This window comes from Agelaius tricolor, unplaced genomic scaffold (genome assembly GCF_023055355.1).
Source record: "Agelaius tricolor isolate 1412-34295 unplaced genomic scaffold, bAgeTri1.0.p SCAF_1, whole genome shotgun sequence".
NCBI lineage: Eukaryota > Metazoa > Chordata > Aves > Passeriformes > Icteridae > Agelaius > Agelaius tricolor.
Genome location: NW_027269261.1, coordinates 88,756,911 through 88,784,251, shown reverse-complemented (window position 1 = coordinate 88,784,251; position 27,341 = coordinate 88,756,911). Strand labels below are relative to the sequence as shown.

The 27,341-nt window shown below is 41.0% G+C and overlaps 1 protein-coding gene across 16 annotated transcripts; it reads left to right on the top strand.

The window, feature by feature from the left end:
* The first annotated feature begins 43 nt into the window (after positions 1-43).
* Positions 44-26,767, top strand: CILK1 (ciliogenesis associated kinase 1). 16 transcript variants are annotated; one of them, XM_071442514.1, is made up of 16 exons: positions 44-244; positions 442-543; positions 2,018-2,195; positions 5,919-6,180; positions 8,060-8,114; positions 9,576-9,697; positions 10,941-11,020; positions 13,421-13,553; positions 13,985-14,156; positions 14,695-14,862; positions 17,126-17,422; positions 18,561-18,751; positions 19,288-19,442; positions 20,735-20,866; positions 22,598-22,711; positions 23,014-23,150. In XM_071442514.1, exons 4-16 carry the CDS (start codon positions 6,080-6,082, stop codon positions 23,097-23,099), a joined length of 1,806 nt encoding a protein of 601 aa, XP_071298615.1. In that variant the 5' UTR covers positions 44-244; positions 442-543; positions 2,018-2,195; positions 5,919-6,079; the 3' UTR covers positions 23,100-23,150. The 16 variants fall into 16 exon arrangements, with proteins under 16 accessions (XP_071298615.1, XP_071298625.1, XP_071298635.1 ...); XM_071442534.1 differs by lacking the exon at positions 23,014-23,150 and adding an exon at positions 23,157-23,188 and having other exon boundaries at positions 45-244; XM_071442432.1 differs by lacking the exon at positions 23,014-23,150 and adding an exon at positions 23,174-26,767 and having other exon boundaries at positions 46-244; positions 5,998-6,180.
* Positions 26,768-27,341: the final 574 nt, after the last annotated feature.

Here is a 27,341-nt window from a genome sequence, read left to right as displayed (position 1 = left end):
CGGCCCGTGCCGCCTCTGCCGCCAGCGGAGGCGCGGCGCAAGGCCTGCTGGGGAGCGTAGTCCGCGGCGCACACCAGGGGAAGGGCGGCAGAGCAAAGGCTGCCGGGAACTGTAGTGAGTGGGAATCCCGGCAGGCGCGATCCCAGGAGTGGGAGCCGAGGTGAAGCGGCGATGTTGGGGAGCCGCGATTTCCGCTGTGACTGCGGTCAGGCCGGGACCTTGGCGCAGGCAAATTGCCTACCAGGTAACGGGAGAGCGCTCGGTGCCGCGCTGTGGAGATAACAGCGGTGCCGAGGCCATTGAATCTCGTGGCCGTGGTAATTTGCCCGTCCACTTCAGTGAGCACAGTTATCACCTGCTGTCAGCACACGCATTGTCAGGTTTTCTAAAAGTGGACGAAACCTATTTTTATAAAAGCGTATCACAGTCTTTTTGTTCCAGAAGAAAACCACGTGTATGGATCTGTGGACCTTTGTGCCAGTCTACTGCCCTGAGCGTTTTCAGGAAGACGATGAGGAGGCGTGTGTCTTCTCTGAAGAGCAGGTGAGCGCTCAGGCTTGGGCAGCGGGCCCGGGGAATGGGGCTGCAAGGGCTCTGGGAGCCGGCATCGGCAGTGGGTTTCCGATCTAGGTGAGTGTAGCGCTGATCCCTGGCCGGGCAGCCGGGGGTGGTGCGGAGCGGGGCACTGGGTGCTGCTGTGGACTGTGTGAGCAGTAGAGATGACACGGCATGGCCACCTGAGGATTTGAGATGGGGTGCTCACGGCTACAACTGGTTATCAGTAGTGCTGCTTCTCGTTTGGAGTCAAAGCTGATTTTCTCCTACCTGGGTGTGCCTCTGCTTAGATACTAAACGTTGCATTTTAGTAAAAAATCCTTCACTGTGAGGGCGGTGAGGCGCTGGCGCAGGTGGCCCTGAGAAGCTGCGGGTCCCCCATCCCCGGCAGTGTTCAAGGCCAGTTTGGGTGGGGGTCTGAGCAACCTGGTGTAGGTGAAGGTGTCCCTGCCCATGGCACGGGGGTTGAAACTACATGATATTTAAGGTCACTTCAAATCCAAATAATTCTATTATTCTGTTGGGAATGGAAAAGCCTTGCCTGTAACAACAGAAAAACGGCATCCTGTGGCTGTCGCACGGCTGAGTGCTAATACGTGATTGTGCACATGGGCTGTAGTATGGGTAGCTTAAAGCAGAAATCTCATGTAAGTGTACACTGCTCCTCCTGGCTTCACTGAGAATCATGCCTGTCTGTTGGAGGGAATTTGAGTCTTTATGATATATCCATGTAAATATAAAGATTAGCCTCTGACTAGATGGGGTGGGGGAGACACCCAGAGCTTTGTTTTTCCCCACACCTGTTTTAGCCAATGAATGTCTTGTCCTACACTGTATTCCTGAATTACAGCACTAGCTCATCCTGTCTTTCCAAACCCTGAGAATTAACTCTATGCTTTACTTTTAAAACCTAAGGGATGACGTGTAAAAAGAAGCTGACACTTCCTGAATCACGATTACAGTCCTGATAATCAATTGTTTTAGAACAATTTTTTGTTCCTTGTTTTCCTTTTACTGCTCTTCCTGTTATGTCTTAGGCTGATCCTGTCAGAGCCAGAGTGAGCTGCTGCTGCTTGGGTGAGGAAGGCACAGGCCCCCACTTAAAATTTCGATATTCTTCCCATTTGTTCACAGTTTTGTATTTCCACATTCTAGTTTTGTTGTTTAAACTCCTCTCTGAGATGTGAGAGGCCCATCAGTGTGGGGTTCGTGTTTGTTCGGCTGGGTTTTGTTTTCACAAGGATCACAGAACTCTTAGGGTTGGTGAGGTCTTCTGGAAGTCATCTAGACCAACCCCCCTGCCAAGACAGGGTTACCTAGAGCTGGTTACACAGGAACACATCCAGGGTGAGTTTTCAATGTCTCCGGAGAGGGACTCTATGACTTCCCTGTGCAGCCTGGCCCAGTGCTCTGCCACCCTCAATGTTCTTCCTCACAGTTAATGGAACCTCATGTGTTTCAGTTTATGGCTATTGGTCCTCGTCTTGTCACTGAGCACCACTGAAAAGAGTCTGGCACCATCTTTCTTTGCACCCACCTCTGAGATACATCTACGCATTAACGAAATCCCCTCCCAGTCTTCTCCAGGCTGAACAGGCTCAGCTCCCGCAGTCTCTCATAAGAGAGATGCTCCACAGATGGTTTGTTTGTTTTCTTTCTCCTTAACACCCAGCTCAGCGCCCCCTCTGCGAGGGGCCCGGCGGCTCCCCGGCCGCAGTCGTGGGGCGCTGTCCCCCCGCGGGGAGCCCCGCCGGGCCAGGCCGGGCCGGGGGCGCGGGGGCCGGGCCGGGGCGGGGGCCGGGGCCGGGGCCACGCCATGGGCCGAGCGAGGCCGGCCGGGGCCGCTCTGGGCCGCAGCTGCTCCGCGGGGCGGCGGCGCCGCCATTCCGGGCCTGTCCGCAGGCCGGGCCCGAGCGGGGAGACGCGTCCGCGGTGAGTCCTGCCGGGCACGGGCACGGCTGGCCGGGGGACCCGCGATCCCGTACGGCGAGGAACGGGAGCGGGGGCACGCGAGTGTACCGGGGTCGGGCCCGCCGCAGTGCGGAGGCCGGGCAGGAGCCGGGAGCTGGCCTGAGCGGCGGACCCGCCATCGCTCATCTGTCCCTGCCTGCGTGTGCAGCTCATGGGGCACCCCCGCAGCCCTCCGTAACAAACGGGGCGGCCGCGGGGACCGCACCCATGGACACCCACGGCTGTGAACCCCGCCTTTCTCACTGCTGCCTGCTAGTAATACCTTCGAGTAATTGCCACGGCGCAGGACGAGTTTGAAAAGGCACATGCTGTTTGTTTACTTTCTGCGTTTCTCGGCTGTGGCACCGCGAGCCAGTTTCGCTTTCAGTTCTCAGTGCTTCAGCACTTCAAACTGTAGTGGATACGTATTTAAAGGGTTCATAAGCGACAACAGTAGGTTTGAGTTGTACTTAGTTAAAAAGCATTCTCGATATATTGAATTAGGCTTGCTGTTAAAGGCGTTTTGCTGTTCGATTTCTGCGGGGATAAAAGTATAGGTGAGGTAGAGTTTGAACTCGGAGTTACAACACGGTGGAAATAAGGGGTTTACATTTTACTCTGTAGTATCAACACACTTTTTGCTTTAAGATATTTTTGCAGTTTATATTTACATCCTCTGGTGGTGTGAATTTGTGTAGATTGTATTTTTAAATTAGATGATACATGTTGTAGCTCTGCAGACTGCTTGTTGGGAGACTCATGCTCTTTTCAGTAATTTCAGTGGGGCTCAGGCGAAACAGTCTGAAGGCCAAGTAAAGTAGATTTTAAAACAACCTCACTATTTTATCAACAAGAAATGGTGCTGATTGAGTTAACCAGAGAAGACTTCATTCAGGTTTTGTCAGTGAGTTTTCACACAGGTGGATTTGTGCTTCCAGAGGAGCTCGGTTAATTTCTGTGCATCCTGGCATGTTTTTTAGCATTAATTCCTCATTGAAATAAGTGTTTTCTGACTTGTTGTTGTTTTTGGTTTCCTTGGAGTTTTTTGTTTGTTTGTTTATTTTGGGGTTTTTTTGGTTGATGGGGGTTTGGGTTTTTTTTTTTGGGGGGGGGGTATTGTTTCAATAGGGTGGGGGTTGGTTTTCTTGTGTTTTGGTTTTTTGTTTGGTTTTGGATTTAGGGGGTTTTGTTGTTTTGGGGGGTTTGTTTTTGTATGTTTGGGGTTTTTGTTGATTTGTTTGGTTTTTGTTTTGGGTTTTTTTTCTCACTTTTGGTCTTCACAAATATTTCAATTAGTCTGTTTTGGTCACATTTGACAATTGCAAAGATAATTTCATACAAATTTTTTTGAAAATTGGTGGCTGTGGGAAGGAGAGGCACTTAATTAGTATCCTCAGTAATGAACAAATAGTTAGGTTCACCACTTCCATCTGTTCAAGAGACATCAAACAAACAATCTATCCAGCCATTGGTGATCATTGCAAGTAGTGTTAAACATCTTTAGTTTTGCTGTGGTTCTCAAATATGAGGCAAGGGTGCTCCTCCACTCTTCAGTCACAGTTCCCTGAAAGGGATGTGTGAATGGTAAATAGGGACAGCATAGGAGTCTGAATTTTAAGACATCACAGCTGTTAGGATCACAGTTTCAGAACTGTATCATCAGGGCAGCATGTGCGGAAGAGTCCACAAGTCCCAACTGTGTTGATTTGAAATTACTGTATAAAATTGTTTGGATATTAATACATTTTAGGTTTTCAGACTAGGAGAGCATTCGAGACAGTGTCATTGTTTGAAATCTTGTTGCCAAGGATCTGAATGAAGGCTTTTGAGCTGCTATCCAGTCACTGACCATTTGGAGTAAGCAGGTTAAAGCTTTTTAACCTGGATGCAGACCACTGAACATAGCTTTGTGCTATTCAGGTGCACAATCTGAAAACCAGCCAAAAAGGACCTGGTACTTGAAACTGCTGTTGTTAGGGACAGGCTCTGTGTTCCCTGGCAAGTAGTACAAAATGTGGGATTAGGTCTCTAATGTAAGGTGCTCAGTCCTGGGTCTCTGTAGTAGTGAGCGTGTGGAAAGAAACAGATACTGCTACAGGGCAGTTCCTGCTGCCTGTCTGGGACACTGACCAGTGTCCGAGATAGATTTAGAGACATGCTGCACGATGGGTAGATTGTCAAAAGGTCTTCTAACTTCAGATTTCCTGGTCTTCATTCCTGGATCAGTATTAGTGGGGCTAGTAGGCTTAGAAGATGGAAAATAAAGGATGTTCACAACTTCTTGCATCTACAGCATTGTGGCTCTGCATTGATGTCAGTTCAGAGTTCCAGTAACATAATCCCATTACCTCTAAAATCATAACACAACTTTGTGAAATAAGGGAGATACAAGGCTACTGCAGGGAAAAAAAAGTGAAAATGTAGTTAAAATACACATTACAGAAGGCAAAAGTCACAAGTCATGAATATTGTTTTCTTTTTAAGGGGTGAAGAATAAGAGAATGCAAGTGACCAAACCTTCATTGCAGGGGAATTTTATTTCAAATGTATGATTAGTTTACATAGAATGGATTCCATTTTTTCTGAACTATAGTGGAGGAAATACCAGCAACAATTACATTAAACTAGAAACAAGAAGTTCTTTGCTTTATTATCTAGCAGAGATTCTGTGGATGCCCCATCCCTGGAAGGATTCAAGGCCAGCCTGGGTACTGGAAGGTGTCTCACTCAGCCCATAGCACAGGGGTTGGAACTAGATGATTTTTAAGGTGCCTTCCAACCCAAACTGTTCTATGGCGGTTTTTTTGTTCATGCAGTGTCACAACAAAAGATTAGGTAGATAATCTGATGTAGCCACTACTTCTAGAGACTGATTCATGCTTAGAGTTACTGTAGTAAAATACGTTTGGTCTTACCTGACATGAATGTAATATTCTTCCTCTGCACACTTTGTTTAAAGGAATGCATATGGCTATGCTCTCTCACATAGGACCATATGGAAATTCAGGATATTGGTTTAACTGATGGCAGTGTGACTTGTAAGGTGATGACTTACATGCCTAAAAATCTGGCTAGGACAGATCCCCTCCTATTGTATTGTAGAGCTTCATTTTTTCTGCTAGCAGATGATTTTCTCCAGGCCATGAGACTTTATCCTGTGACTTTAGCAATAGTGTCTCCCATCAGGGCTGCCTGCAAACTTTCTGTAAGGTACCTTTAGCTTTCACTTGGGACTGGCTTTGGGGATTATACCCAGTTACATCCAGATACAGGCTGGCTCTTTCTGGTGAGACACCAGGACAAGTGTATGTGTATGGCTCACGGGGACTGTTCCCTTGGAGGAGAGTGGAGTCTGCAAACAAGCAATCTCAGAAGGGTACAGAAATCAAATGGATTATGTTCTGTGCTTTCAGACCAAAGGCTAAATCTTGAAAACATGATTCCTGCAACTGTTCACACTGTCCTGAGTGCTCTGTATTTATGCTGCCACAGAAAGAACTGGTTACACTTGGAGGAGAAAAAACACAGGAAACGCCAAGGACTGAAATGCGCTTGCAGCTGAAGTGTCCTCATCATGAATAGGTACAAAACTATCAGACAGCTTGGTGATGGGACCTACGGCTCTGTTCTCCTAGGGAGAAGCATTGAATCTGGAGAGCTGATAGCCATTAAAAAGTAAGTGTTCTCATACATTACTTAATAATGCATAGTCCAGGTTTTTCCTTTCTAGGTCTGCATCAACTTGGTCATGCTGCTTTGAGTACTTCACATTCTGTGCAGCTTTTTAGTATGGAGTTGTATTTGGGCAGCATGATAAAGTGCCTTGTATCCTCCAAAGCCTCAGCAGGAGTTAAAGAGGGTGAGATATATAGGCTTATTGTGTAACAGCACTCTGCTGCTATGTGCAGTCAAACGAGTTTTACGTATTACTTAGAGTATTCTGCAGTGCTGCTTTGGAATCTACAGCCCTTTTGCTGCTGCATACATGGAACATATATTTTGTAGTCTAATTTTCAATGGAATATTAATACTGCAGTGATAATTTACACAACTGATCTCATTGTCCATTATCTGAATCTTTTATGCTGTGACATACTGGTCTTTTCAACTGAAGATTTTCTTGAAATCCCTTGAGAAATTCACTTGATTTTTCTCTTCTGCTTCAGTAGTGACTGTAGTTGGTAAATGGCTTATTTGTCCTAGCTATGGTAAGAGACAGCTGTAAAGCATTGCAGGCACCTTCCTGAAATACTGACCATGACAAGGGACAGATTTGTCAAAAGAGCTTTCAGTACAATGCTGTTTTGTATGAGCAGTCAATAGCTGGCTTTATCAACTTTCTAAGTCCCCTCTGCTGAGGGTATTTTGCCTGTATCAGACCTTGCTTAGAAGGTCTTGCTTTAATTTTCAGTTTGCAATATGGGAAAAACTCAGAAAAATCAGAACAAGCCAGAAGTATTCTCTTACTTAGGTGTTAATGCCGGTCCTTTGTTAAAAATAGAAGTGGCCCAGTAACTGAGTGCACAAGACAGTAACTGCAAAAACACTGCTAAAAAAATATCCAGACCCCTTAATGACATGAGGGGCTTGTAGTTCTTAAACTACTCTTAATTGTGAGAGCCATTTTCAAACTGGAAATTGCTACAATAATAAGTAATACTTAATCATCCTTAAAGGCAAAGGCTCAGATCCTCAGAGAGTGCCCAATTCCCTCTGAAATCCAGACTCTACACAGTTGAGTATTTTTGTGAGTTTTAATCTGTGATCTTCTGTGTGCATGTATATGTGAGCCTTCATCCTTTTGGTCTTGACGCATAGAGTTACGTCTCAAAGAACTGAGTGGTAATCAAAATGTGTTTGAACACACAGGACCATACATTACACACAAATACTGTGTTCAGAGTTACAATCTGGCTTGGGAGAAAACTGCCCCACAGTTTGTTTCTGTTGGAGCAGAGTTGCTTATAAGCTTGAAGGGGAAAGCAGAATTTGAAAAGCAGTTGGCATGATAGATGCACCTTGCAAGGGAAGTAGAAACATGGGGAGTAGTGGACAAAGGAAAATGTGGAAATACAGCAAAATACTAAAATCACAGAGAAATCAAAAATAGAGAAGAGGGGCAAGGAGGATATGATAAATTGGAGATCCAGTGAAGTGATTGGATCTTATTTGATTTGTGTCAAAACTGTCAAAACTACCCTTGTTCTTTTTACAGTTAGACTCTATTCTACCACATTGTTATAGCAGAAAGAAAAATAGCATTCCTGGGCTTGTTGAAGGCTCTGAATTATTTTCAGCAGGATACATATATAGAAAAATGCAATCCTGTGTAATAGGAACTATTATTTGACTGTAATTGTATTTGAGTGTGTATTCTAGTAAATCAACTTGACTGTACCTTGTCTAGAGATGTAAAGTCTTTTGACGAAGGAGCTAGCATCTTATATTTTCATGGAAGAACCGTATTGTTAAGATGCAGTGAGGCTTTTGGTTCTAAGAACAGCTGATGTTTTCAATGCATTATTAGTTATTTTTTCCCCCTCTACTTTTGTAGAATGAAGAGAAAGTTTTATTCCTGGGAGGAGTGCATGAACCTTCGAGAGGTTAAGGTACTTGTTTTGTTCAGTGATTGACTTCAAATTAGGTGATCACTGTCACATCAAATTCTTTACAACTCTTGTGTCAAAACACTACTCCCAAAGTGAGCTGTAGCATATGACATTACTGTTCTGTTTCCTGACTCTGCATTAGAAGGGAGTGTCTTATAAAAATGCTTAGTGAAATTCTGTAGTCTTACAAAAATTATGCAGTTGTAGAGAGCTGTAGTGAGGAGTGTGTGAGTAAGAGCTTTCCTGTCACAACACCTGGAGTTGATTGGTGCTTGTTTTTCAGAGCTTGAGAACACATGCCCTTTGTGCAGCATTAACTTTTGTACATGCAGTTGTTTCTCTATAGTTGGCTTGGGGACAGGCATACAGCATGAAATTCTGATGCCAACAAAACTTTGAGGGTAGGGTCTAGGGGTCTCCTTAATTTATAGTCAGCACTGAAAACATGCAGAAAACCTAGGTAATTTTTCTTACAGTACCTTGTAAAAATGGACATTGAGTACACTGAAAATCTAAAAAAAGAAGAGCCAAGTTTGCTAGTTTGAGCTAGGGTAGAGTTAGTTTTCTTTGTAGCAGCTTCTATGGGTCTGTTTTTTGGATTTCTGACCAAAACAGTCTTGACAACACAGGTGCGTTTTAATTATTGAGCAGTGCTTTCACAACCTCAGGCCCTCTCTGTTTTTCATGCTTCCCTGTCAGTGAGTAGGCTGAAGGTGGGCTAAAGGCTGGGAGGGGACACAGCCAAGACAGCTGACCCAAGGGACCTGCCTTGTGACATTGTGCTGAGCAATAAAAGGTGGGGAAAGGAGGAGGAAGCAGGAGACCTTCAGAGTGATGGCAGTTGATTCCCAAGTAACCATTATATGTGATAGAGCCCTGCTGTACTGGAGATGGCTAAACACCAGCCTGCCCATGGGAAGCAGTGAATGAATTCCTTAGTTTGCTTTGCTTGTATGCTTGACTTTTGCTTCACCCATTGAACTCTGTATCTCAGCCTATGAGTTGTCTCACTTTCTGTCCTTCTGATTATTTTCCCCATCCCACTTGGGGGGCTGAACAAGCTCAGCTGCCTGCAAAAGTTAATCCACAATACCAAGGAAGACTTTCCAGGGTTGTTCTTAGTCTTGACTCTAACCTGACTGTTGCCAGTGCAGGTGCAAGAAGAGTGTGAATTCTGCCATTAGGAAGTTTCTTACAGAGAAAATGCAGTTGTTTTGGTGCTGACAGTGACAGCAGATACCTGGCTTTTGAATGACCAGCACATTAAATTGCTGTGTAGACTGCATATGCATGTGGTAATACTTGGAGATCTGTTCTTTGTTCTCAGATCTGTCTGATTATTTAAGACACCAAAGAGTTATTGATGTTAATCCTTCTGCAACAATGAAAAAAGTTGGGGTTTTTTTCTCCTTCACTATATTAAGACCCTCTTAAAATCTGGTTTGTATTTTCTGTTTCTAGTCTTTGAAGAAATTAAACCATGCCAATGTGGTAAAGCTAAAAGAAGTTATCAGGGAAAACGATCATCTGTATTTTGTGTTTGAATACATGAAGGAAAATCTTTATCAGTTAATGAAAGAGAGGTATGTAACAGCATCACCCATTCCTATATAAATTAATTACTTGTGTAATGTGCTTTTAACACCCCTGATACTGTTCAAAGGACTTTGGATTATTTGTTCAGGCTTGGATCACTATAGCTTAAAGCTGCAGGCTGCAGCAGGAGCTGTGACTGTCCCTTTGAGCATATCCCAGCCCGTCTAGTGAGTTTCCAGTGTCTTGTCCCACGTTAGTGTGGTAGGGTGTTCTTTTGAGAGGTAGAAACTGTGGGTTTTAATAGTCCTCACTCTGTGGAGGCCTTGGACCTAGAACTTGTGATTTTTGTGTAAGTACTCCCATGGTGCTTTTATAAGAGATTGGTATCACCATCTCTTCTTTTATGGCTTCCTCAAATAAATGAATAAATAAAAAGTAGTTGGAACAGTAATCAAGAGATGTCAAACTTCGGATTGCTTCCAGAAATTATTTTTCCTTGCTGTTTGAACTGACATGACCAAAGACTGCTTATTTCATTTGTCAGCATTCTGAATAAAATGTAGCTTTTTGGTATTTGCTGGAGCATTAAGAAAGTCTTAATTTTAGCCTTTGGGCTATGATAACATCCACCAGAGGATAACTGAGGGCAGAATTTCCTGCTTTGAATTGTTTCTCTCTATGGACCATAGTATCAGCCTGGCAGATGACAAGAATCTTCCTTGATTCAGCAAAGTAAGGTCATTATTATAATACATCTATGTGAATGCCACATGAAATACCTTTTTAAGCATAAAAACACTATGCATGCACAGGTATAGAAAACTGTAATTTAATTGGGCACATATATGGATATATATTATATGAAATAATGAACTTTGAAGAAATGGTTCAAGTCTATAACAGAAACTAGTTATCTTTGGGAATGTCACAGAAATGCTTGATATCATACCTTCTTATGAAAACAAAAAGCCCAGATGTTTCTAAGAGTATGTTTTTCATCATACTCTACAGTTTAGCTAGGCCATGGACTTTTTAAACATTGTGTAAATCAGACCTTTAAGAATGTGAATTACTCCCTTAATTCTTAGTTAATTGTCAGTTTTGTGCCAAGGGACTGTAGAATAAGAAATAAGAATTTCTTCGGTAACAAGAAAAGAAAGTAGGCAAATATGAAAAGCTGACTAGCAGTTTTATTTGTCACTGCTACCTTTTATCTTTGGTTCATTAGATAGCATAAGCTAATGTATGAATTTAGTCATGAATATTTATTTCTTCCCTTTTATTCCACAGAAACAAACTGTTCCCTGAATCTACAGTTAGGAATATTATGTATCAGATCCTGCAAGGGCTTGCATTTATTCATAAGCATGGTAGGTTACATTTTTGTTATAAACCTTCTGAATTAGAGACAGATAGTGTTTGTGTAAGTTTTTTGATTAATACACAAGCAATTACATTACTAACTTTAGTAGCAGGAATGATCAAAAGAATGGCTCTGTATGAGAGAGTCAGATGATTGAAAACACCTGTATTTTATGGTTGCCTAATACTTCATTCTGGAGGTTTTCTCAGTTCCTTTTCTGTAGATTTACACTTTCTCAGTCTGGCCACTCAAGCTCGTTGGATGTTAATGAACACATTTCTTGATAGATTTAAAGGTCCCCTGAAACTGAGAATAAAGAAGAAATTACTCTTTTCTCCAGGTACTAACAGATACCTGAATAAAACACACATTTTCTATAAGATATACTTAAAGTAAGAAAGTCTGAGTGACAAGCAGCTTTCATTGCGTGGGCTTTCGACTAATATTTATAACAATGGTGAAAGCTAAAGCTGATGTACCAGCCACTAGTAACAAGACCCACTTAACTAATAAAGAAATCTCAAAACAAACATCTTATTTTAACAAAAGCTTCCTCACTGTTTTGTTGCTGACCCCTGCAATTCTGTCCACTAGATAAAGTGAGGGTTCTGGTGCTGGGCAGCTCTCTGGGTTATCAGAGAGAACTGACACCAGTGGCCGGAGTCCTCGAAGTGAAATGCTTATAAGGACCAGTGTTACAGTTCACTTGAAGAGCACATTTAACTGTGTTTTGCAAAATACTTTCCAGCTAATGACTTTATTCACTCTTCTAAGGGAGCTTGGATACTCATCTGAAACCTAACTATAAATTCCAGTCTGTTTCGGTGACATACATAATATGTAAACATAGAAAAATATTATGCTTTATATGCGAAAATCTAAGCCAGATTTTTTCAGTGAATTGTCAAATGGATCACAGCATTTCAGAACAGCTTTTATTGCTATTTAACTTACTATAGCTGTTGAGACTGAACAGTTCTGTGTCAAAACTGCCTTCTTCACTGACCTGCTACCACACTAGACTTGTATTTCTGCCAAGATGTTGCAAATCTATAGTTAAGAACACCTGGAAATATTTGGCAAGCTCAACGGGATGGTTGTGATGATATTGTGGCTCACAGAGTAAGAATGAGTTCCAAGATTGTCTCCACAACAGTTTTGGAAAAAATCACATGAACATTTTTTCACTCTCTCTGTTTCTCCATTCTGTTCCTGTGTAGCATAGAAATGCTTGTCAGGTAAACTTCTTACATTCTTTGTCCATCCAAACTCTTAAGCATCTTTTTATATTTGAGTACACAGTGGATTGCTCTTTCTACAAGTTTGTCATGAAATAAATTGCCTCACAAGCATTCTCTTGGTGCATGTCTGTGCAACAAAATATAGAAGTGATTGTCCTAAATGTTATGAACAGCTTTGATTGCTTTGCCTGGTACCTTTCACAAAGAAGCGGTAATTCAGGCTGGCACCAGAATGTCAACTCAGCATCCCTAGGAAGGATGCAATCTCCTGGTTAGTAGATACCTACAGCACTATGTCTTCAGTGATGTTATACATTAATCTAATGAACAAAAGCTAATCTAGTTATACTGGACAATGTAGACACATCCTGTGTCAATGTTTAGTCCATTCTCTGTGGGAGCATATTTAAAGTCATGGAAAAAGTAAGCATATTGGAGTCTCTGGAAAGGAGCTGGGAGAGCTTCAGTTAGGTACTGCAGAGGGAGCTGTATCTCAGAACAGTGGTTCAGGGTGCTTGCAAGAAAGAGGCAGAAGGACAAGATTTCCAGACTAATGGTGGAAGCAAATTTCAGAGACAGTAGTCAATGATACACAAGCCCTCTTCTCTCATTTGTATTAAAAGAGATCTTGCCAAGCATTCATTCATGGTCGGTTTTTGCTGAATGCAGGGAACACTAAAAAAATGCACTGAGATCCTCTTACATGGTGTTGAGTAGCTCAGTGCTTGCCAATTTTGTTCTCAGATTTAAAAAGAAGTTTGAAGCGCAAAAAAAGCCCTCATTGTTTAAAATAGCATTTTATGTAATTGATTGATAACTTCATTGGTCAGTTGCCAGTTAGAATGAAACTAGCATTAAAATGGTGGAAATTTTTTTATGTTAGAGGAGTGTCACTTGAAAGAGAGCTGTCTGAATAAATGCTCTGAATTGTTACAAGATAGCCATCTTGTGTATACTCTTTTTTCACAACCTAATAGAACAACACTGTACTGATCAGCTCTGCTGATCACATAGTAAGTACTTTGATATCTGTGTGGTGCTATTTCAGCTTTGATGCTAAGAACTAAAGCAAAACTATCCAGTTGGAAAATAAAGGATACAGGAAAATAAAGGATACAGCTGTGAGTGACATCGCAATCCACATCAATATTTCATTTGAATTTCAGGGTTCTTTCACAGGGACTTGAAACCTGAAAACCTGCTTTGCATGGGACCAGAACTTGTGAAAATTGCAGATTTTGGCTTAGCTCGAGAAATCCGATCTCGACCTCCTTACACCGATTATGTATCCACAAGATGGTAAGTGCTAGTGCTCACTTACATTGTAAGAACTTGCAGTCAACACTTGAAAGTAGTACAGTACTGAATTCGTGCTGGTTGTTGTACTACTTTTGATGCCTCCTCATTATGAAACTTTTATTTAAGCTTGGTGTAATTTGAAAAGCTTCAGTTAGTGCAAGATAGTTTACAGATAGCAACAACACAGGAGGAGATTGGGAGTGTAGTAAGGCAGGTGGGAACATGCTAGGATTGCTGTGTCAGGAAGGTGTGAGAGAGTTTACAGAAGATTATATAGTTTTAATCAAAAAAAGAAAAACAGTCTGTGTACAGGAGAGGAGGTGTTTAAATAATGTTTGCTCTTAATAGCAAAGAATGAAGAGGTGAGCAATTTCATGTATGTTTCAATTGTGTTGATTATTGGGATTTCCTTTTCTTTCTTTCCTCTACAGGTACAGGGCTCCTGAAGTACTTCTGAGATCCACCTGCTATAGCTCTCCAATTGATATTTGGGCTGTTGGGTGCATAATGGCAGAAGTTTACACACTGAGGCCTCTCTTCCCAGGCGCCAGTGAAATTGATACTATATTCAAAATTTGCCAAGTCTTAGGGACACCAAAAAAGGTAACTGAAGTGATATTCCAGACTGCACTAATCCTGCAGCTGTTCTACAGTACACAATGGCATGGTAGCAGTAAGCATAAAAAGAATAAATTTTCTTCCTTATTGTTAATTTATGGTATTGATCTCAGATAAAATAAACTAAATTAAAACTTATTTTCTGTGCAGTAATTATGCTGTACCTGACACATAGGAGAGGAAAAATAGGCCCCTGCATAGCAAACAAAGTCCTTAGACTGTGATTTCATTAGGTGGGAATTTAATTTTTTCTTGTACATTGCATAAAAACCTATGGTTTAAGAGGTTAAAAATTGGGATCATGGCAAGATTCCTGTTTCCTGATTCCGTTTGTGCCCTTGACTCTGTCAGATGTACAGCAAGACTCACCTCTCACCAGAGGTTTAGGGTGAAGATTCACAGTGAAATTTTCAGTATAAGACCATAGTAACGGTCTGTTTCAGGTAGAATATGTGCTAGTGTGTTTAGGCACTGATACTTCACAGCTGAACTTCTTTTGTGTTTGAAAATCTCATTCTTGCAGAACGACTGGCCTGAAGGCTACCAACTTTCAGCTTCCATGAATTTTCGCTGGCCTCAGTGTGTACCTAACAACCTAAAAACTCTCATACCTAATGCTAGCAGTGAAGCAGTGCAGCTCATGAGAGACATGCTGCAGTGGGACCCCAAAAAGCGGCCAACAGCTAGTCAGGTTTGATTTTATTTTCTTTTTGTCTGCTTGTGATTTTTTTCTTTTACTGCAAGGAACAGTCATTTAGCAGTTGCTCAGGGGTGCAGTTCTTAGAAGGGAGGAAAATCCAAGGACAATTTGAAAGACAATGGTAATTAAGAGAGAGTAATTAATCTTTTGCATGAAACATCAGCTGCTTGGGGTATGTGCTTAATAATCAAATGTATAAATACACTTAAGTGTAATCTAGTCACTGTGAATAGCAGCAGAGTGAAGGTAGGATATATGGCTGAAGGCTGAGGTGCTGTTCTTTCATAGTGGTGTGCCACAGAATGACTGGAATCTGGTTCCATCATCTTGCCCTAGGCAGCCTGTGCCAGTACTCAGTTACTCTCAGAGTAAAAAAGTGTTTCTTGATGTTCAGAAGGAGTTTCCTGTGTTTCAATTTGTACCCATTGTCATTGTCACTGGTCACACCTGAAAAGAGACTCAATCTCCTTTGCACTTTCCCTTCTGTTTTTTTGCATACTTTGATAAGATCCTCAAGGACCTTCTCTTCTCCAGGCTGAAAAGTCCCAGCTCTCTGGTTTTTCTCATATGTGAGATCCTCCAGTCCCTTGATCACCTTTGTGGCCTTTTGCTGGACTCTCTCTGCTATGTCCATCTCTCTCTTTTTCTGGGGAGGCCAAAACCGGACGCAGCAGTTCAGGCATGGCCTCACCTGTGCTGAACAGAGGGGATGGATCACTGCTCTTGACCTGCTGGCAACACTCCTGCTCAGGCAGCCCAGGACTTAGTCTTATTTGCAGCAAGGGCGTATTTGGTAGCTGTTCCATGTCCAACTTGGTGTCTACCAGGTCCCTCCCTGCAGAGCTGCTTTCCAGGTGGTTGACCCCAGCATGGACTGGTGCATGTAGTTATTCCTTCCCAGGACTTGGTATTTATCCTTGTTAAATTGGTGAGGATCCTGTCAGCCTGTTTCATCAGCCTGCCAAAGTCCTGCAGGGGGGCAGCAAAGCCAACCAGTGTGTCAGTCCCTCCTTCTACGCCTGTCATGAGCAGGCTTGCTGAGGGTGCACTCTGCACCACCAGCAGCATCATTAATGAAGGGGTTGGAACAGTATTTGCCCAGTAATGACCTCGGGGGACACAGATACTTCCTGGCCTCCAACCGAGACTTTGTTTCACTGACTGCCACCCTTTGGGCCTGACCTTTCAGCCATCTGTTAGTCCACCTTGCTCTCTGTTCCTCCAGCCCAGTGTTGCCTGGATAAGGCTTGCTTTTGCTGGGCAGCCTCAGCTCAAGTGCATTGCAGATATGTTCCAACATCCTGTACATAAGCCTTGCCCAGGTCATCAGTATTGCATATACAGGTAGTGGTAGCTGCTGGTTTTGGGTAGTACTCAACTAATACAATGAGCAGGGCATCTTTTGGAAAACAGATGGGATTCTTGACACTTGACTTCAAGGCCTATAGCTGAACCTTTGTGATTTAATTAGACCTTCAATATAAAGTGCAATTAAAATCTTGAAATTTAATGAAAACAGTTAAAAAGTTAAATAGATTATGAATTCTCAAAGGTAACAAAGAACAAAAAAACGCTGACTGTAACAGTATTTAAAAGCATTAACAAATGTTTTATGGTAAAGTACAAATAGAGTGAGGAATCTGAGCTTTTAGAAGCTTTTTGCAGTAAGAAGTCTTTGGGAATGGAAGATGAGTGTGCCTGAAACAGCAAGATAGATTAATTGCCTTACTGACAACTTCCTAATTACTTGTAAGGCAGATAAAAATACTTTTACTCACTAACTTTACTAACTTGTCAGAAAAGGTAGAGACTAATTTCCATAAGGGTTGTGTTTCTTTCACTTAATTCAGTCTCAGAAGGGGAGAATGGAGGAGATATCTCTGGGGTCATTGAGTTTTGCTGGCTGAATCTTGTAATGATGAGGGGGATGTGTTTCACACGTACACATGAAGAGACAGCATGAAATGAAACATACCTTTAGCTGCCATATACCTGGTTAACTATCTTAATTCTGCAGAACCTTTCCCTCTGTAGTAGTCCACAGAGGATTTGATAACTCAGTATCTCTTGAAATTTCTCTATTATTGCAAGTTTTTTGAAGTGGATTGTGCTCACTGGAATCTAGTGTTTAGAAATGGGTCTTCTGCTGTTTCCTACCCCATAAAAAAAGGAAATTAAATTTGTGCTGGCACATAGGACTGGGGTAAATGAAAAACTTCGGTTTTCTAAGCCTAACATCTTTATTACTTTTTAGGCACTTCGATACTCGTACTTCCAGGTTGGGCATGCCCTGGGCATTCAGGAACTGGGAAAACAAAAGGAACTGCAAAATAAATTGTCTCTGCATATTAAGCCTGTCCCTCCAGCACAGCCCCCTCTGAAACCTCATGCCCGAATTTCATCAAGGCCTTTTCAACAAAGCCAGTCTTCTCAGCACGTGGTGTATGCGTGTAAGACAGACAACTCTGGGGCTGAGCACAGTAACTATGCACAGGAGGACAAGTCTAACCAGGTTCTTCTGCCTGCAATACACAATAAGGTTCCTCAGCAGGTAAATGTCCATCTAGCATAGCATAAGCTTTCTGATACTGTGCCTGGCTTTTTTCCTTGTGTTTCTTTTTCTTGTTCTCTTTCAAGGTTCTTGTACTTCACAAGACAAAAAGGACAGTGAGTGGAACTAAAAAATGGTTCCAATGTTCCAACTTTCTGCTAGAAACTGGAAGTTCCTCTATTGAAATCTAAATTCAGTTGCTGTTAAACAAGCAAGTAAATTTCTCGTTTTAGAGCCATTTTGTAGTACCCTTTACACCTGCACCACTTACAGGATGACACTGATTTCATATGAATAAAAAGGATGTAAAGTGTTCAAAATATTAATGGGATTGATGCCAGAGAGAAAAGTATGAAACTAAATAGTATTGAAATGATGGAGAATATTGCCAGAGAGAAAAGTATGAAGCTAAATAGTATTGAAATGATGGAGACTATTGCCTTCATCCATTTAAGGCATCCAATTTATTGACTGGGAATAATAGTCCCTTTGGTCTTCCAAACTGGACATGGAAACCAACAGATTCTTCTTGCAGCATGAGAATGTACCCTTTCTGTCTACCTATGAGGAGACTGGATTCATAAAATAGGTGATGAGAGCAGACAGTGTGAATGCTACTGCTACAGGGTCAGTCATAAGCAGGGTCTGTACTCACCAGTGTCACACAAAGTCAAAATGTACTGCTGAATCTGAATGACTGAAGAGACACAAATTTGTGCCTGTGCTGTCCTGCAAGAGAAAAAAAAAAATTAAATGTCTAGACACAGGCTTGTGCAAACATAAGTGTTCGTGCAGTTTTATATTCCCAACATGGGTCTAGAAGTAAAAATTGAGCATAAGGTGATGGTTTGGGAGGTGCATACTGGAACATGAATAGGATTGGAATTGAGACCCAAGAAACTTCTTCTTCTGTAAGTTCAGGATGCTTTATTACAGGACAAAATGCAGAAGATCTGTAATAATGTCAGCAGGCTACAGATTGTGTTCTTAGGATGTTAGATGGAAGTTGAAGATTGTTGTTACAGCTCTACTACCACTATTACTCTTTGAGATAGAGGAAAAAAAAGTCCTTTTTACTCTTGTCACCTAGATTGTGGTGTAAGCATGTGGATTTGTTTCTTTTCAATCTTTGTAACAGAAAACATCTGCTGAGTCTGAGAATATAAATGGTGAACTTAAACCAAAACCTAGGCGAAGATGGGGACATCTTCCCAGGACAGTTAAGAGTTCTGAAGACTGGGATGATTTGGAAGACCTTGATTTCAGCTCTTCCATCATGAGAATGGACTTGAAAAACAAGAAGAGGCAGAATGATGAAACTCTTTGTAGGTAAGGGGGTTTTTATGTGTATGTGCTATTTGGTCTATTTCTTTGCCCTTTTCCTCTTTCTTAGTAATGTTGCTCTTCATGCTTTCTTTGTATCTAGAAGTGTATATTTATACAATTTCATGTTCTTTTTTTTTCCCACTGAAAATTATAACTAGCTTAAGTCTTTCAAGTTAATTTTTTAATATATACTTTCTATTTTACATGTGGACTATTTTGACATATTCCACGCATATAAACTGGTTTTGGACAAGTCTAAGCTGCAGTTTCCATGGATCGTATACAGAAGAGAGAAACTTACTGAGTGACTTACAAAACTTTAAAAGCAGTATATAAGGGAACTAGAAGCACAAATCTGATTTTCAGGGGCACTTGCATGACTTCGGGTTGATAATATTCCCTGTTGCCTGTGTGTTTATGGTGTAGCAAACACATTACAAGGAAATGATTCCTGGAGATGGGGTCTAGTTGAAAAAGTCAGCTGTGAATATACATGTGCTATAAAAATTGGACTATACATACCAATTTTTCAATTACAGATTTGAAAGCATTTTGGACCTGAAGCCTTTGGATGCTGTAGGCTCTGGCAGCAGTGCACGAACTTCCCATGCGACCTTTTTGCGGCAGGACACTCCTACATCGCGAGTTTCTGCAGCAAAGCAGCACTACTTAAACCATTCTAGGTATCGACCTGGTTAGTAAAATACTTTTCCTTTTCTTCCTGCAATTCCAACAGGAGTATGGAATAGTCATTGTACATTAGCTCTTATCCTTTGAACCCGTGGAGGCGGACCAGTGCTCAAAGAACACGAGGACAGAAAGAGCTTGTAGTGTAAATGGCCACAACACAAACCGCATTCTAGTAGTCTAGCAGTACAAACTAGGGGACAGGACTGTTGGTACTTCTTCCTCCTGATGGATACTTTTATACTTGGAAGTGCATTAGAAAATGTCTCTATGTGTGCCAAACTATTCCCTGTCTCCCTAAAAATTATAAGACTGGTCTTCTAGACTGGAAAAGAAATTGTCATGTGTTTACCTCATGAGCGTATAGTGCCATGAATAACAGGCAAACTAGTAGTGGGAATAGAATTACATGCCTGTCTTCATGATAACCTCTGCTGTACTGACACCAGTGCTGAGGCAGGATGAAGTACAGGAGGCAGACAGCATGTCTGCCAGTATTTAAAATGAGATGAATATAAGTATATTCCTTCTCATAATTTCTATTCATAAAGGTAGTGTTAGCTTTCTATTCATTTGTAGTACTACTTCTTCAAAATTAATTAAGTAAATTAGAAGGTATTGTGACAGCAAACTCAGTCTTTTTTCCTGAAATAATAATTGACTTCAAATTGTCTCACTTAGAGTTTTGGTAGCTAAAACTTGTTTTTACTAGAGGAAATTGTAAAATTTTGATCCCAATACTGCTTTTAGCCATATCCTGAATTGTGAGTGCATTCTTGAATGTTAGGTACCCTGCATAAATATGGGAGCTATATTAAAAACAAATAATAGGTGTCATCTGAACTGTAGTGCAAACTGTTTGCATAATCTGAGGTTTCAGTAGAGACAAAGAGTACAGTACTATGAGAAATGGAATTGCCATTATTGCCTCTCAAGTTATCTTGTTGCTGTTAGGCTTTTATTGGAAGCACAGATTTCATGTACATAGCAAGGTTCACTTTCTGTGACATGAGAGTATTTGTGGTCTTGATGTAAGGACCCTGTCCTGTGATATAAGCAACCATTGATGCTAGTGGAGCTACTTACATTGTGATTTCTGCAGGATTAGGGCCTGTGGCTAGTTCCAGCATTCCTGTATAATGAGAGGATGGAAAGTGATTCAGAGTTACTGAGAGGGGAGAGGTTTTGGCTAAGTTGAACCAGACATCTGCTCTAAGATTGTGCATTAGGTGGAATGAATGCAGGTCTGTGTGGCAACAGGGATTTTAGTGAAGTAATCTTTGCATTTTTGCAATATAGGAATAAGCACCAGGAATAACATAGTCTCCACTTCAAACAAAGAGTCTGTTCCATCTAATCACTGGCCCAGTTCTGATTTGTCTGGGAAAACCTCTGGTTTGGGAGGAAGTGCTACCAACAGGATGAATTCAGGTAAGAAGGTGTGCTTAAGACTCTGAGGAATGATGATAAGTGATGTCTGTGCAATTCCCCACCGGTGTATTTTGGAGTCATCCATTTCCAAAACATCAGTTCTGAAGACACCTGCTTACCCTGTCTGTTCTTTGCGTTAAAATCAATTATGAGTGCTCTTCTGTGGGAGACTGCCTTAAACTGAAACATAGTAATTTCTTCTAATGAAACTCACAAGTCTGACATACCCCATGCATAGAAGGCTGGACAGCTTAGTTCTGTTCAACCTGAAATACTTGCTCCTGCTTTTAGTTTCTCTCTTCAGTTTCTTTAAGTCATGTTTTCTCATTTTCAAACTATTTTAGTCCACCTAGTGCATAAATGGCTGTCATTACAGGAGGAAGCTGGTATCAATTGAACTAGCCGTACACACCACTCTTGTTACATGAATAAAGCAAAGAAAATCTAAGAAAATCTATCATTGTGTTTTTCAATTGATATTGTTTAAAATAATGTAGTATAGTTTAAAAATTCAGACAAAAAGCAAAACTCTTTAATCTTTCTTCTTCAGGGTTTTTTTGGCAGTTGGTATTTCAGATATTTAATCACTGTTTGAGTTGAAGTAATTAATTTGTAGATTTTTACATTAGTTTTTATCAGATATACCATGTTAATAACACGTTGGTGGTTTTAGATTGTATCTATGTTTAGATTGTATCTATTTCCTCTCTAAACCATGGCTTCAGGTTTTCATGTGATACAGTTCTGCAGTGCCATACTTCTTTTGCATATGTTGTTTTGAAAGTGTTTTATTGCCAAAGTTTGTGTTGAATTTGACCCAAAGAAGCATTTTGGGCCTCTAGAAACTCAGGTTAAAAAAACCCCAAAGCAACAACTTAAAGTTTTGGATGTAATTTAATCAGAAAGATTTAAGATGGGAGGACACTGTAAATAGCTAAACTACATGACAACCTTTATATACATAGGACATCTCCTTCCTGGCTCTTTTACAAGTTTTTGTTTCTTTTGTAGCAGCATAGGATGTCATTAGATTATTCTTTATTTATTACCATCATTTCCCACAATAGGCTTTGCCACTGCTCTAGGACAGCGTAGGCACATGTGTGATGGCCCTGTTCTGTGCATGATATCTTGTTTAGTGCCCCTCTGTGCTATAACAACTCTAGATTGTTTTGTTCCATTTCTGTGTCTTATCCTACAGATCAGTCAAATTTATTTCTGCTCATCTTAGGGACCAGTTTTGTAGCTGGCTTTCAAAATCTGAAATGTGAATCTTTACCACATTTTTAAGTTGTGCTCTCACAGGCTTCACTAAGAGCTTTGTGTAGCACCAAAGCCCCAGACTCACTACATAGAAACCATGAGTCAATATATTCTTAGCACATAGTTGCTGAAAGTCAAGCAAGATAATTCCAATTGAACTGCTAAGTTTTGAAAGCTTTGAGAAACCTTGAAAAAGCTGAGATGTCAGAGAGAACTGCCATTCTCTCTGACAGGTACAATTTGTACATATTTTCCATTCATCTCTAATGCATTCTGATGCTGACACTCTACTGAATGCAGGTGTTTATATAGGAGCTATAGGATTCAAGTGCCTTCAGTTAAGTTCTTGTTTTGATCACTCCATGATCAGGCTTGGTCTTGAAAATGATCCCTCAGGGCACACCTTTGTCTCCTGTTGACAGTATGGGAGATTCATTGTGTTCAGGTGTTCCTTGCCATTTCTTTCAGGGCCCATAGGATCAAGTGGTCTAACAAATGCTTATGTCCCTTCATTTCTGAAGAAGGAAGTAGGTTCTGCTGGGCAGAGGGTTCAGTTAGCACCAGTTGTGGACCCATCTTCTGGTAAGTCCAGTACTATAGTTCTCTTGGTCCTTTGGTCAGTACTCCGGTGATGCTGTATGTATGCAGCACTGAACTACTTCTCTTTGCTTTATTTTATTTGTCAGTATATGACTGACTAGAAGTATTGTTTGTAACCTTGCAGAACTTCATATGGAGAAGGATTTGGTTTGTGTTTACTTTGGTTTATTAAATATGTGGGTTTATCTACAGCTTATTTCAATGGTACCTATAGGTTGGTGTGAGAGCTGGCGTAGAATTCACACTTGCCAAATCAGCGATGTAAATATTCTTTGTCTGCTAAGGTTTTAGGGATTGGATCCACTATTGTTTCACATCAGCAAACTTGGTTAAAAAAGGAGACTCACTTCCTGAAGAAGTAAGGATCTGAACCTGCACCCAGTTGTTGTTCAGTATGGACAGCTCTCACAAAACCTTTTTATCACAGAATTTTTTGTCCTTTAGATTTTGCAGCTCTGACATCGGTCAGACCCCTTCTTGGATGGCCGTCGTTCAGCTCGCCCTCCAAGAGCTCACCGCGGTTGATGCCCCTGCCGCCGGCAGCGGAGCCGATCCACGGCCGCATTGACTGGTCTGCCAAGTACGGCGCTCCCCGGTGACCGAGCACTGCGGGCATCCCCCGAAATGGTGTCCAGCGTGGGACGTGCCGTACTGCTTTATATACCTGTGTGTTTAAAAGGAGCAGATCTTACATGAATGAGACATTTTTGGAGGGTTTTTTTACTACTTTGCATTAATCTGAATGCAATCTTGTACCTTTTTGTATAAAAATGTTTTGTTGTATACATGGGTCCAGTTATTTTCATAAAAGTGATGCATTTTGTATATAAGGCTTAGGGTATTTGGCATTTTTATACAGTAAATTTTTATAATGAACTTTTAAAAAATTTAAATTTTTTATTAGACTCAACTTTTTTTATAGAAGTGGATTAAAAAAAAACGTGGTGCAATATTGCAGTGAAGAAGTACTGAGGAAGGGGCATTCATTAGACATTTTCTGAAGTTTTATGTGCTAATTGAGGCTGTGTAATTTCAAGTGATGCCATGTCTCAGTGCCACACTTCTGTTGTCCTATGCTCATTGCTTCGTACTGACATCAGAGGGAGTGAGTGAGCGACTTAACAGTGTAAACTCTCCTTCACAGTCACTGAGAGACTGCTAAAAGATAGTGGGAGGCACCTTTTTTTAAATTTATTTTTACCTTTGAAAGGTTTTTTGTTGGACTGCTATTCAGATTTACCAAATCTTACTCTTGTTTGGTGAAGGGTAAATACTCTTCTGTGGATCTGTTTTCTGACACAGCTTTCCTTTTTCCTGCTTAAAAGTTGTTCTTTGGCATTGTTCACAATGAAATAGAATGTGGACCTACCTCTGTTAAATTCATGTAAATGGTCTAATGATTTCTAAGGAGAAAAAAGAGATTCTGTTTCATCTTTTTCTTTTGTTGCAAATGTAAAAGCTGGAGATATATTAAGAACATATTAACAATAAATTAATAGCACTAATAAAACTGGTTTCAGAGTAACAAAATATTAATGATATGCCAGCAACGTAGTTTAAGGAAACAAGATCTATGCAGCTGACTTAATTTTCACAATTGTTCTAAATCACTTAAGGAAAAAAAACTTCAAAAAACCAAAACAACCCAGAGGAAATGAGTTGGTCTAACCTTACTTATGTTTATACTCAGTTCTTCTTCACTCAATACATCTTTTACAATGTGAAGAATATGTCAGCTTCCATAAATTTGGCCCAGAGGCTCTACAGGAAAAAATGGGATCTTATGTGGTCCTGTTAAAAAAATGTTGTAAAACTGTGCTTGATTTCACTGAAATTGATAAATTTTAAATTGGTAAAACTGTTCTTTGAAGAGCAGTTTAACTCAGTTTATGAGAGTATGATTTATATCAAGGTATAGAGAAAAGGAAGTAGCCCCATAATCTGCTTTAGTTCTACTCTGGAAAGGAGTGCCAGAGTCCAGCCGTCAGCAGAAGATTCTTTTAGAGCCAGCATTTGTCTGTTCTGCACCTCCTTCTACAGAAGAAAGATAAAACTGTTCAGTGCTGTGGGAGAAGACCTTCCATAGCTGCATTCTGGAGCAGTGCTGCCAAAGCTGAAGTGTGCTGAGAAAATGCATCTCCCTGAAGAAGTGTGCAGAAATACTGATCTTACTGAGCTCATTGTCTGATCAGCTCAGGAAAATAGTTTATTTATGAGACTTAAATCCAGCCTAAAGGGATCAGAGCAGGTGCATTTCTCAGCTTCCAGCCATTTCACAGGAATTGAATAGTTTCTGTGTCAATGAGATCCTCTGCATGGGATCTGTCAGCACACACAAGGGGCAGCTGCTGTGATCGAGATTGAGAACATATTCTGGCCTTTTCAGTGCTTCCCATGGTGAATGTGTGGGATTTTGAGGAAACTGTACCCTAGGGTAGGCTGCTGGTTCAGTGCTACAGGGGGAACCACAGGGAGCACTGCCCACTATTTGCTTTTATAGGCTCAGCCCACAGTGAGACAGTACAAGACAAAGAAAGAGCAAAAGTGTGCATGAAAGACTTACACATGCCAAAGACCTCTTGTGTGTCCTGCTGCCCTGTTATCTGGGCATAGCAAGTACTAACTCCAAACCATACCTAACTGCTTCCACAGCAGTGATGCCAATGCTTAGCAGTAAAGTAAAGCAGCCACTTGATTTGTAAAGTGCACACTGATGGGTGTCTGTGGGTAAGTGGAAAGGGAAATATGTATATTTGTGGTAGAACTGGAAAGACAGTTGTTTCTCTTGGAAATAAATACCTGTATTTATGTCTATGTTTCATTTAATTTATTTTATCACCAGGTAATTTGTCTCAAGAATGGACACCCTGAACCTATCGCAGTATCCTTAGACTTAAGTAGGCCATGTAAGTAGTCTGGTCTGTACACTTAGTTCCTACAAGTGGAAGGAGACAAGTCATGAGAGCAGGCAGCTGAGGCTTGGATTCATCATACCTAAGTATGAGCTCCTTTGTTGTGAGGTGACTCACCCCTGGTGAGTGAGAATCATGTCAAAAGAAACCCGTCTCATTTGAGAGCATACTAACATTCTGGAGATACCTGAGTCTCTACTGAGGAGGGGGACAACTCTGTGAGATTTAAGTAGCACAGGATGAATCTGAACCTGGCCTGTAATCTCTGAACCTTTATCAGGCCATCAGTGATTCTCTTGACTATAGCATTCAGGCTTTAGTTGGTCCAGTCAAAAGATTAGAAAAGTAAGTTGTACTTATAATTTTCTTTTTTTTATGTATCTCCTCCTTTCCTAAGTTAAAGCCTTTTATTTTTGGGAAAAAAGCTAATAATCTTGACATTGAGAATCACAGCTAGTTTTAACTTAGTGAGACAGAAAATTAGCTAGATGTAATGGCTGTATCCTTTACTCAAGCACATTCTTACTGAAGCTGGAAAAGTTCTTTTTGAGCAGGATAGAGCTGAGTTTATGTATTTTACCGTGCTGTCCCTGTGCAATACAGATATGGAAAAGATAGAGGTCTTTATATACTGAAATCTGGACAAGCAGCATATCTGAGAATTTATGATATGTAACCTACTACTTTGTGCTTTAATATTTAGCATCTTTGTGGAAAATGTTTTTAGAATTGTACTGTTTACATTTTCTCAGGCATAACATGTAATAATAAAGGAGTCTGACAGTGGATTCATTTACCCCTGTAATCCATATTTTCCAAAAAGCATTGTGTAAGTGCCATAATGTTAGCAAGAAGAAAAAAAAGCCAGAAAATCCACTCTCTTGGTGTTCCTGTATCTGATATGGCTGTTGATATGAGCAGGATGTTCCATAATGTGAGGAGGAAAACGTGTACTGAAGGAACATTTTAGAACTTAATATGGAAGGAGGGGGTGGAATTGTCAGAGATGTGGAGAAATAATGGTTCTTGTTTATTCAGTGTTTTTGTTCAGCAGCATTCTAAATGCTTGTTTCATTCCTTCTGTGTCAAATGTCCTGCCCAGAATAAAGTTATCCTTGAGGATGCACTGGCTGACTGACTTGTTCTTTTATTCAGTTTTTAATGAAAGCACTTTAGTTTGTTTTTTGTTTGGTTGGGTTTTTTTTAGTTGGAGTTAGTTTTTTTTTAAATAAGCCACCTTGGAGGGACACTGCACATTCACTGGCCACATGGTTTGAGTGTAAGCATGTAATTCCTGCAACACACTGTGAGCTCCCTGTAAAACTGATCGCTTAGTCTTCCTTGGCTGTCAGCTCCTCTGAAACTACCTGCTAGACTGAATTGCAATATGCATAACAGGAGGACAGGCAGCTGAACTAGATTGTTGTGGGTCCCTTTCTAAGGGAAATTATTCTGTTCTGTTCCTGTTCTATTGTTCTGTGTCTTGTGTCACCTCTTTAGCCTTCTCCCCTGCTTTCAAGGCGGCAGAAGCTGAAAACAGTTTATACCTTACAAGCCCAGCCCTTTTGTTAGCTATTTAAGTGGGCTGACAAGCACTTGCACAGGTGAAGAACTAGGTGAAAAATATATTTACATTTGCAAGTATTCCAGTTTTACCTAGTGGGGGGGAAGTGTGACACGAGTAGCTCACGGATTTGTAG